Source organism: Hippoglossus hippoglossus, chromosome 14, assembly GCF_009819705.1.
Source record: "Hippoglossus hippoglossus isolate fHipHip1 chromosome 14, fHipHip1.pri, whole genome shotgun sequence".
Taxonomy (NCBI): Eukaryota; Metazoa; Chordata; class Actinopteri; order Pleuronectiformes; family Pleuronectidae; genus Hippoglossus; species Hippoglossus hippoglossus.
In genome coordinates, this window is record NC_047164.1 from 16,571,523 (window position 1) to 16,583,944 (window position 12,422).

Genomic DNA, 12,422 nt, shown 5'->3' on the forward strand with positions numbered 1-12,422 from the left:
GTTGGCTTCTTTCAGACTCGACTTGACAGGTCAGCGAATGGTGACAAAAAACGCCCAGAGGCTCCAACAAAACACAGCTGTCATCCCCTCAGGTTTGAGCCGCTGCCCTTGGTTCGCAGGGAAGTTTAGAAAAAGGTCTTTCTCCCTCTGGAACTTTGCCTTTGCTGACCTACGGACTGTGGAAATTAGCATCGCTCTATAGAGAAGAAAAGAAAGATGAATATTAGGAGACATCATTAGTCATCAGTGCGAAAGCGCAGGACGGGGAGTGATTGCCTTCTCGACCGCAGGGGAAACCGTTTAAAAAAGGAGCCAGGTGGGATGACATTTGGCCGAGGTGATTGCCAGGTTGCCATGTAGAAGGAACTGAGCGGCCTGCAGTGACTCACCGCAGACTGCTGTGCGAGTCCGGAACTGAGAGGCACTGTTCACTTGGCGTCCTTCACTGTCGTCACCAGGGTTTTAAATACACTTCAGACGCTGGGGCAAAAAACTGGTCGGGGTCAGTTGGAAAATGTTCAAACCGAGGTCGACTGCAGCATTCGTGATGAGTTAGTGCGACTGGAGAGGCTATTTAGGAACCCAGGCCGAGGAGAGAGGTTGCGATGTGTCAAGTGGGAAACATGGGATTTGTTATTGCTGTTGACTATAAATCTGGATATTTTCCCCTGCAGGTACAACATGGCTACTCTCTTGACCTTGCATCTTGTCTAGAAATCTGACCAGAATTCTTGAACGGGAGTGAAAAAGATATCGTAGATTTATGTTTTTTTTCGCTGAGGAAAAAAAGAACAAGTGCGCGGGTGGATAGAAAAAGTAGAGTTTGGTGATGAGGTTGCAGAAGTTTGAGGGAGAGAGCACATAACACAAAAGAAATAGCAACGAACACAAAATACAAAATAACAGATCACGTTCATTAATAAATCATTACAGCCACAAGGTGGTCAAAGTGGCAACTCACATATAAACAGCAGAGCGTGTGTGGATCACCAGATACAACCAGATGTATTTGTCAGGCACAAATATAATAAGGTGTACTGTGTATACGTACAGTGAAAGCTTCATTAATAACAAGGGAAATCCATAAATAAAAAGATCTTAATCTATCTAATATCAGCAGGTAAATTATTCAACTCTTTTTTTTTACCCACGACAGGCACTTGGTCCATATTTCTCTTGTGGCAGTGAGGAAATGGAAAACCGATATTTTATTTTGTCAGGTGAAACTAAATTTATCGGCTAAAGTTTTACCAGCAGCACATTTCACAGAATTTGTGGCATTCAAATGTTTTTTTTCCCCCCTAAAATGTCACCCTGAGGGACTCAAGTCTCAGCTTGAATACGCCTCATCTGAATGGATGTACAGATTTATATCTCATTCATATATACTCAGATATAGTCAACATAAATATGCACGATTTGTTCCTGTAGTCTGGGTAATTAGAGCTGCAGCGGGTGAGTTTCTTTTGATTTTCCACTGCAGCTCGTTTCTGCTCAGAAATTATATGGAGGCTCTGTGGGGGAGGTGGCGAATAAGAGATTGAGGCGAGGTAAACAGACTCGGGTCATTTGTTCCCTTTCATCGCCGTAAAACACCGTCAATCACAGACAGAGCCGAACAGTCGGCGGTGTCCGTGTGGCTGCGTTTGTTTCAACAAAAGCTGCAGAGAGTGTGTAGTAGCAGCAGTCTGCGAATATTCAGCTCCGGTCAATCTGAGGATGCCAGAAAAAGGGAGCACGGGAGCAGACTGGGAGCTTTTCATGTTTAAGCATCATCAATGTTTCGGCAAGTCTTGCTCTCTTGAAGTTTAAAAGAAAGAAAACTCAGCCCACATTTGAAACTGACTGATATAGTGAGTGGACAGGTGAGTGGAATCAGCGAGCTCATCAGCGTGAACGTAGAAATAGATCTGTTAGAGGGATCCATCAGCCTTCCAACATCCATATTCTCAAACTTTAGAAAGAGACGAACACGAAACTGAATAATCAGAGAGTAGCATGTCTACAGAGTTGAATTTGCCATGAGAAGTTAATATTCTTTTTTTTTTTAGTGGGATCACGATTTTTTTAATCAGATGACCACAGTAACCAAAAAAAAGGATTCTTTACTTTTATTTTCCTCCCTCATCTTTAAAACATTATGCAAACGAGATGTATTTTTGTTGCTTGCAGCTACTTTAATGGGGATGCGTCATTGCACTGTGTTGTAGAATTAGCATTTTTATTATTTATATACTTTCGTATGCTCCCAAATGTTGTTGCTTGGTAATTGTTGTGGTGGTGTGAAGTGTGCATTTATATTCACGTTCATATTTTTCACACCGGGATGAAGGATATTTATAACAAATCTTTTGTCTTTGTGTATTTCACTTAAATGTTTACACATTACTGAGATTTTTATATTCTTCTACAGACTTATAGCTGAATTTGAATGTACTGCATTGCAAGGATATTTGGAATCAGTGATTTTAAGCCATCATTTTCTATTTTCAGTTTGTCGGCTCTTAGAATGTCCCTGTGAAGTCTATTTCTATGTGTATGCCGATCGCCCTGTGAGCCCATTGATTTTAATCACCTGTCTGTCAATCAGGTGTTCGGTGACTTTCTTTCTTTACTAAGAACTAAAACAACAGCACCAACGCTGTGTCAGCATTCTAATTGTGCACATCTGTCTCCCTTCATTCTGACGTCAACGTGTGACCCGGCATTTCTATTCTGTTATTTAATCTGAGAAGAGAAACAAGCCTCTGATGCCACATTTATTTTTAGTTCATATTTTGACTTCTTGAGTTCGAGAGTTCAGTTCTGCAGCCCTTTGTCTTCAAAAAAAAGGTCAACACCAAACAAAGTGGGGTTTTTTTTCTTTGTCAAAGTAAAAGTAAATTTGTGACAAAGAGAGATGAATGCAGGGAAAAAAGACAATAACAGAGGATTTGAAAAGAAGGTTGTGATCACGGTGAGGCTGAGTGAGTTTTCTTTTTCCGGGTATTGCAACTTGCAGTTTAGAGAAAGGCAGGAGAGTGTTTGCTGCCCATCTGAGAAAACACTGCACATAATCTGTCGCCTCATCGTGCCAATCGGGTGAAGAGCTTATGCAGGGGGCATTAGATTCAAAGGATTGCCCCTTCACGTGTTTTGAAGAATGGCACAGTGCAAATTATTACCATTAAGTCCTCGGCGGCACAGCTTGTGAATATTAACCATCATCCAGCCAATCTGCGGAGCTATTTTGACACCAGCCTTAAGGCACATGAGGAGCAACTAGTTTCCCCCGCTTATTATATCAGCAGGGAAATACAACTTCTGCTGCTTATTACTTTTTTTTCATCATCCCCTGTGTGCGAATAAATGTCAAGCTTTACTGATGCTATATAAAGAGGGCAAGGACATATGAATCACCAGATGGAAAAGGTTAATGCATTCTTAAATTAATCATTTTCTGCAGACATTCTGTCAGACGGGCATGGCTGACTTACGTTAAATTGTATGTAAACATTGCACTGTACTGTACAGTACACTTCTTTGTATAAGTCTAGTGACCTAAAGGAAATTATGCTCATATATTTGCACATATACACTTCAGTACATATTCATGAGAACCACACTCGGGGGGCCGGAATCATACATCATGAATTATTTAGTGTTTACTTCACATCAGATCCATCCAATATAAACAGATTGAAATATTTTCAGAGTACTGCTGACATGGCTTTCTGTCTTCAGCTTTTGCTTTCATCCGCCAAAGTGTGTAGCAGTCACTTAACTGTTAAAAACACACAGCGGACACATCCCATAACCGCAGACATGGGACGTCCTGTGTAGCTGCACTCTGTATATGAAAAAACTTTCATTTATATCATGAGGACGACGTGTGACCTCTTTTGTCTTTGTGTTTATCCCAGTCTCCACGTGGGTAAGAACGACCTGCTGACGTTCTACGATGGCGATGACCTCACAGCCAACATCCTCGGTCAATACAGCGGCACGCGGCCGCACTTCAAGCTCTACACATCTATGTCCGACGTCACCATTCAGTTTCAGTCAGATCCCGCCACCAACATATACGGCTACAACAATGGCTTTGTGGTCCACTTCTTTGGTAAGACTCGGCACATTGTTACCCCCGCTAAGGAGGTTATGTTGTCACTGCTGTCTGTTGGTTGGTTTGTTTGTTTGTGACCAAGATTACGCAAAAACTGAACAGATTTCCACGAAACTTAGTGGATAGATGCGGTATGGGTCAGGAAGGAACCCATTATATTTTGGTGTGGATCCACCAATTAATTCTACTGCCTTTAACATTGTGAGGTTTCTTTTTCTTTCTTTTTTTTATTATAAAGAAATAAAGTAGAGATCATGCGTAATATATACATATATATATATAGTGTACTGGTGAAATTCGGTGTGAATCTTGATAGTTATTCAGATTTTGTGATTCTAAATCATTATTTGTATAGGGGGAATCTCATAGTAACTGTTCCAAATATTCCTTTCAGCTATATCAGAGATTTGTTCCCCTCTGCATGTGAACAGTTTGCAGAACATTTCTGTTTACATATATGTATCTGATCTCAATATGCAATACGGTGATAAAGAGGCCAATCAGCCTCGGCGGAGGCATTCTCTTTGTTAAATGTAATTTCCTTTTCAGTTTTTATTAGAATTATGTGAAATACTCTTTTTTTATTATTTGAAAGATAAATATTCCTCCGCAAGACACAAGAAACCCCAAAAAATGGTAATGAGCATGGAACACAAGATGTTAGTCATAGCTAGAACTCAGCAGGTTACCAATTAGGAAAATAAAGCATCTTTGTTCCTTTCTTTGCCTCCTTCTCTCGCTGTGCCTGCGTCAGTCTGTTTTCTGTCTTATACCCAGGTGCACAGGATTAGATAACACCAAACACACACGGACAATAATAGGTTACACTTGAACATCAGCTGGTTCGGCCCAGTGCTTTGTGTCTCTGGCCTTGTATGTTGCATTTAAGAGAGACAAAGATTGACTAGTGCCAAACCACATGCTGTGTTCCTCCACAGCAATCATCACAAGCCCGTATTTACTTCTTTCCTCTGAAACCGGCTGCTGTTTGGTGCAAACTGAACAGACAGAGTCGCAGTCAAATTCATTCTCTGTGGACGAAGCTGTGGCTTTGAGGCGTCGGGATTTCCTCAAGGAACAAATTCATCTGTCTCTTTTGAAATCTAGATCCTGTATAAAGAATGATAATTTAATATTTACTATGCCAGAAAGTGCAACGTTGAATTATTCCCCTCCTCCCAGCACCAGTGTCTTCTCTCATTGTGATCACCATTGTTGGCATTTTAAATGTTCCTAATTCTAAGTCTCCTCTATCCTACTAACTCCTCAGAGGTGCCCAGGAACGACACATGTTCGGAGCTGCCGGAGGTCACCAACGGCTGGAAGAGCACGTCCCACCCCGACCTGATCCACGGCACTGTCATCACCTACCAGTGCTATCCTGGTTTTGAGCTGGTCGGCTCGGAGATCCTAATGTGCCAGTGGGATCTCACCTGGAGCGGCGATGTGCCGAGGTGTGAGGAAGGTGAGAGGAAAGAACACGAAGAGGAAGATGTCACAGTTACATGTTCTCTGATTCATTCGGTTAGAGTTTTGCCGTGAGCACATTGGATTCATTTGGTTCAGGTTTCGTCGTGAGGAGATTCGATTACATCATGCAATTCCCATTCTCTGAGTGCAAACCTTGATTTTGATGGTTACTGCTTTTTTCAGAATAGCTGTTGAGTCAATTGGAAGGTTAATTTTGCGAAATCTCTTGAAAAACATCCAGCAGTTTGTATTTATTTACAGTTAAATACACTTCCATGGATAGAAAACAAACGTTATACAGTGTATATACACACTGTAAAAAATATTCAAAGTAACTTGGTTTTGGATAAAGACGGATGATACAGGGAAATATTGCATTTCGATTTTTTTAATGTGGCTGTTTCACAATAGCAAACACTGCCACAAAGCTGGGCCGTATTTCAATTGTATGGCAGTTAGAAGCCCGGTCGACTGAAGTGCCGGTCAAACCTTGACTTTCTTTGCTGAAGCACTTCTACTTGTATCTGTCTGTTTTGACTAACTGCCGACTACACCCTCCTGTTTGCAACTGTGTGAACCATAGACTGTTTATAAATATATAGGGACTTCCTCTCACTAATCAGAAATGAAGCCAAAATATCCCACAGACGAAAAGCTGCCGTCTTGAGCATTTAGATTCAAAGTCTGTGCAGCAGCGATCAAGGGCGTGGAGCCGCGAAATCGAGGTCCCGTTGATCTGTGTGTTTGAGAAGTCGTTATTGGCTGTCAATCATGACATTTTACCGTGTTTATATACCATCAAATAAGAACTCAAAACCAAACGTATCAGAAGAATGCTACATGAGCTGCATTTCCCGCACTGTGGATAGTGGTCATGCATCTTGTCTGGGATTATAGATCGTGAAGTATCCGTCAGTATACTATTTGCTTGTCATTTATTTTAGAAAAGTAATCCTAATTTGTTTTTTGTGATGCAGTTATGACGTGTCGGGACCCTGGAAATGTGGAGCACAGTCGTAAAGTGGTCTCAGGCAGTCGCCTAATCGTTGGGTCCACGGTGCAGTTCATCTGTAACAAAGGCTACGTCCTGTCCGGCAACAGCCTCCTCACCTGCTACAACCGAGACTCAGCCGCGCCCAAGTGGAGCGAGAGGCTGCCCAAGTGTGTCCGTAAGTCACACAAGTCACACTCACGTGCACATATACTCTTACACACTGTGCAAGTGCTATACACACTGTTGTATACACAGTGTGATTTAGTCATGTTTAATGTGCCATATTTGTGCTGCAAAATTAATTTTTGCACAGAATCATACAGCGTGAAGTGCAAAACAAATTCTTGCCGGGCCTTTTTATACATGTCCGTCCATCTGTCCCATTCCTGTGAACACAATGTCTGAGTCTTGAAAGGTTTTTTTCAAATCACAAACAAACCATCAGAAATAAACTTGGACTCAAAAATAAACTTATTAGATGGTTGAATGCACTTATTGTAAGTCGCTTTGGATAAAAGCGTCAGCTAAATGTAATGTAATGTAATGTTAGTAAAAGGTCAAAGTTGTTATGACCTCACAAAACATTCAATAACTCAAAAACACCATTAGGGAATTTCTTCAGTTTTGGAATAAAAACGTTCACTTGGACTCAAAGATGAACAGAAGTCAAAGAACAAAAGTCAAAGAATAAAACTCAAAGAACAAAAGTCAAAGAACAAAAGTCAAGGTCACGTGGCTTCATGGTTCTTGTTCATTACATCCGGCACAAACATTCAGTGGTCAAGGTCAAGGTCATGGAGTCTGAAAAATAAGTGCATGTAGACTGAAACTGCAATTGTTAGAAATACAAGCCAAGTGCAGTATTTCTAATTCCACCTGTTGAAAAAGATGCATAAGAATATTTTCTGTGATGCAAGAGATTGTCCTTCCTCTCAGCTGAAAAGTACGAGCCGTGCAGGAACCCCGGCGCTGCCTCCACCAGCGTGCAGAGCTCCGAAAAGGCCTTTTACCAGGCAGGAGAAACGTTGACCTTCTCCTGCCACTCTGGCTACGAGCTGCAGGGTGAGGCCTCCGTCTACTGCACCCCCGGACACCCGTCACAGTGGAACAGCACCCCCCCTGCCTGCAGAGGTAAACCACAGCAACACACCGTACCAAAGCTTTCAGAAACATCACATTCGGACATACAGTGCAACCTGGAACATATGATGTGCTCTTGATTTTGTTGCTGTTTGTAAATGCAAAGACTTTGAATGCTTTTTCTGTCTAAGTGTAATATACTCAGACTTAACTGCAACTGTGTCTTCGTAGCATCTGCAACCCAGTATGAGAATGAACGCAGGCTGGACGGTGAGTTTTGAAGTGTTGTAGTATCGTTTCTTTTTTTTTTGGCATATTTCACAGAAATAATGTCCGTGTTTCCCCCCCCCCCCCCCCTCTTTAGTTGTTAATAGGGATTATGCCATGGAGGGAACCAACATTGCCCTTGCAGTTTTTATTCCCACCGCCATCATCTTGGTGGCTGTCCTCGGGATTTATGTCTACTTTGCAAAGTAAGCACTGACTTTTGATGCCTGATTTGTTTTCATTTGCAACCATCAAATGAGCCTTTACATAATGTTCCCCCTGTTTCTTCTCTTTCTTTCTCAGACTGCAGGGGAAGTCCATCAGAATGCCAACGTCCTCTCCACCGTACGACAACATGACGGAAGAGTCAGCTTTCGACAACCCGATATACGAGAGTGGAGTAAGTACAGATGTCATGAACATGCAGGACGTGGATTCACACAACACCAGTGTGCTGTCCTGATCCTCTCCCATCTGGCCGTCACCCTGTCGTCATCTCATGTTTCACCAGCAGAGGGGGCCATCCACCACCATCTCCCCCCCCCACCATATCCATCATCACTGAGACCTGGAGGTTTAGCTGATGATGATGCTCACATATTAAAGAAAAGAACACTTTCCCCTCATCCTACACAGATGCCAGATGTTATTTACATCCTCCATCCACGACTCACTGTAACCTGACGTGTGGCAAATGTCATCAACATGGTGGTTTGTCCTCTCATGTCATATGCATGTATCACTTTTCATGCTTCATTCACCAGATGGGTAAAAAATGCACTTTTCTAGTCTAAACTGCTCTGCACAAATACAATTTTGTTTTTCATTTTATTTTAAACAGTATTATGTATTTACAGATTCTATGTATGTATTTAAATAGATGAGCCAATAGACTTATCAAAGGAAATATAGGTTTAATTAAAAAAAAAAAACTTTATGTTTTATCATCCAGTGTTTATGTTTCTGATAAGACACAATATATTTACAGTCTGTGTACATTAGACCCATGTTACAGCCATAGGCTGCTGTGTAACTAGTGACTATGTGTTTGTACTGAAGCCTTACAGTTCATTATTTTTGTATATTTCCTATGTGCTTGGTCAGTTGCTGGCATGTCCTCATCTTTTTTTCCCCCCTGCTCCTTCAGCACCGGCAGACTCATAGATACTAAACCCAGTCCTTCTGCCCACATTTGGCTGTAAACTGCAGAACAGCTATGAGGTGAGATCTCCTCCTTCTGCTGCTGAGAGAACCATCTCACTCACTGCCCCCCCCCCCCCCCCACCCGACCTTTCAGCCACATATGTTTGACGACCCGCCACTCATTCAGCACTCTCATGGTAGAGTTACATATGTTAATAATTATGTGTTTGCAACATTAATGTCACTTGCACTCCAGTCTTATGTTGATGATTTCTAGAAATCAAACACAATTTAAAAACAATTCTTAAAATCATACTTTAGCCATACTTTTAACAAAGGCTAGAAAATTGTGACAGATCAGTGACATGTAAGGGATTTCTTTGGGGTGAAAAAGCTCAAATCAATATCATTTGGGATAATGGGGTTTGACCCAGTAACTGAAGTAGCTTATAGATAAGTGAAAACATAAGTGAAAACATAAATAACTGTCAAAAAGATAAGAAATAAATGAAATAAAGATTGTGGTACTAAAAACAAAGTAGGCTATTCATGCAGTACCAAAGAAAAGGAACCAATAATACTGGTGTGATGATTCTTATGATGATGAACAATTAATAACTTTCCACACTAAAGTAAAACCCAACAGCATCACCTCTGGAGATATGATAGTATATATGTTTTCATATTCATACTGAACTGTTGACATCACAGTGTGTATTTTATCATCAGGTTGAATAGTCTATATCACAAAGACCATTTCCTTTCATCTAAAACGTCATTTTGAATCAAAAAATAAAAAATGTGCAATACATTTGTTGAGATATTGCATGTCTATTTGTATCATATTGTAAATTTTACACTCAAAAAGTTTATGAATCCTGTTTTTGACTGATCTGTTTTGTCTGGTCTTCACAGGACAAATGAAAAAAAAATCGATTTAAGAGGTGTCCATGTAGAGACCTTAAAGCAAGTGTTGCTCAAGCTTGGCCTTGTGGGACCCTCTCTGCACTGCTCATCTTTCCCTCCAACGTTTCTCTTTTTCTTTTTGTCCGCAAATGATGATATTCTTTCCATATTTCCCCTTCGTGTCGATTCCTGTAAATACGTCTCTGTCTCCACGGTCAACTGTGAATCTGTGGGTCACCATGGTGATATTTTTATAAAGTCAAATTGCTGATGACCGTCGGTGATTGTATGTTTTTGAGTACTTTTTGACGACCTGAGCCAGTAGCAGTCAGCGATCGAGGGGGAATCGTACTCAATGATCCATTATTGAGGTGTGTTGGATACAAATTCCCAAATATACCCAACATTCTTTGGAATATTGGCCATGATCACTTTGTTTTTTTATGTATGGGTCTGCTATTTGTAAATAAACTGCCTGTCCAATATGAGTGCCTCACGACTGACTATAACCTGAGAAATTACATGTGAAAATGTTTGTTAATCTTTCACTCGACTATTATTTCGTGCCGAACATTCTCAGCACTGCAAGTGTGCTCCGTTTTTTTTTCCCCCAATCGCACACGAAACCAAAAGATGCTGGATATTTTCCCACCATAGCTGACGACTGGTTCCCACTGCATATCGCCTCAGAGGATTCACATGGGACCCATCGGCTGTGCTTAGCGTCACACTGTCAAGTCTGCCTCAAAGAATAAGTAGTAGTAGTACATATGTGTGTGTTCCAAAATGTGGTTGCACCTCAACGTCAGCAGAACCTGAAATAAAACTCCCTGAAATTCAATTAACTACATGGTTTTGCCAGATTTATCAATGCAGACCATTGAACAAATAAAATCCTGCAGTGTGCATGGATCTTTTTTTATTATTATTTTGGTTCACATTGTTGTGGTGCATCTGCTTGTGTTGAATTTTGTAGATAGACCTCGTATCAGTTGGGCACATCCTTTACACTCTAACAAATATATTTCTTTCAGCATCACAGCTGGTGCAGCCACATCCAGGAAACCAAAATCCCCTTCACATATCTATAATCCTCTGATTAATAATAAAATTAATTGTTGTTTAAAGTGTTGTCGTGTTTGATTCGTCATCAGCATGATTTTCACAAGGGCCCTTTTTCACACGGGGACATTTTGACATTCAAGAACTAAATGCTCAGGTGTTAAATGAGCGGTTTCTGGTAACACACTGTCAAAGCTGGGACACTTAATTTATAACAGAGCCACTATTATTATTCTCATCCATCGAGTCATTTGAAATAATCTTTTATAATCACACACCATAGATTCTATCCCAGGTTTAACTGCAGCTGGTTTGAAACTATTCTGGAGTTCACTTTTTGACGAGCATTAGAAGAAGAGTTGTTACTTTAATACATACAGTTTGTATTATATGATTCGAATGAAACCTTAGAAAATATAGTTGGATCACCAAATAAAAGCTGGTCATACACTAGCTCACCACTAGATGGCAGCATGCACAAGGGCTTAATTCATATAGGCTCTGGTTACCTCATGTATGTGTATAATTCTTTGTAAGTAGTGCTCATACTTCTCACTATCCAACACTCAGTCCTCCATGACACAACAGATACAAGTAGCACATTAACATTTCATTAAATGTGATTACATTAATAGGAGGAACAGAAATATGATAAAATTAAATAATCCTTTATTAGTCCCACAGTGGTGAAACTTGCAGTGTTACAGCAGCACGAGGGCAGTCAGGAATAAACATATGTACAGAAATAATAAGTAGCATGCAATACTTATAATGTAAACAATAAGTTACAGTGTAAACAGACGAAGATTTTTTTACTGCCAATATTAAAAAGCTAAAGTTTCAGGTAAATTAAAATGTATTAATGCCACATATTTGCAAGTTAAAGTCCACATTCTGTATTTTTACTGTTAAACAGTGGAAGAAGGTATAAATCACATGGATTATATATGAACCTGGAGGGGATTCATATAATCTGCCACATTATTCCCTGACCACAGACTCTTTGATTTAAGTAGCATTACAATACATATTATCTAATAAAATGATTCATTATATATAAAGTTTTATGACCGTATCAAGTTATTTTTCCTGCTTGTGTTTATGTGGGGGGCTGGTGTGTTCTAGTCGGTTGTTTGAGGGCAGTCACCCACGATTTCAGCTGAGCTTTCACTCCGATGCAGCTTGAGCCATTAAAATGTAAATGTCCTGAAGAGGAAAAACACTGAGTGTATCATCTTCATCTCCTCATCCCACATGTAAAGTGAAGGGGTGAGAGAAAAATACGTATTTTATAATAGAAACCAACAATTAGTATTAATAGACTGTTATTCAAGTGGACTTAATGGCTTTTATTGTTGTTATTCATTCATTATTCAATGCGGGTTTGTAATTAAATGG

The 12,422-nt window shown here is 40.3% G+C and overlaps 1 protein-coding gene across 3 annotated transcripts in view; it reads left to right on the forward strand.

Annotated features, from left to right (window-relative positions):
- The window catches only part of LOC117774480 (seizure protein 6 homolog), an 85,977-nt gene extending 75,530 nt beyond the window's left edge, over nt 1-10,447 (forward strand). Inside the window, exons 10-18 of one of the 3 annotated variants that reach the window (XR_004616089.1) lie at nt 3,903-4,099; nt 5,373-5,567; nt 6,550-6,741; nt 7,503-7,697; nt 7,878-7,916; nt 8,011-8,119; nt 8,217-8,313; nt 9,061-9,134; nt 9,972-10,447. Coding sequence is in view for 2 of the 3 variants with exons in the window: in XM_034606944.1 (XP_034462835.1) it covers nt 3,903-4,099; nt 5,373-5,567; nt 6,550-6,741; nt 7,503-7,697; nt 7,878-7,916; nt 8,011-8,119; nt 8,217-8,376 (1,087 nt within the window). In the remaining variant the exon portion in view is untranslated. Of the gene's footprint in view, nt 1-3,902; nt 4,100-5,372; nt 5,568-6,549; nt 6,742-7,502; nt 7,698-7,877; nt 7,917-8,010; nt 8,120-8,216; nt 8,524-9,060; nt 9,136-9,971 lie in introns of those variants that run through there. The other 2 variants (XM_034606945.1, XM_034606944.1) reach the window with 2 other exon arrangements.
- Nucleotides 10,448-12,422: the final 1,975 nt, after the last annotated feature.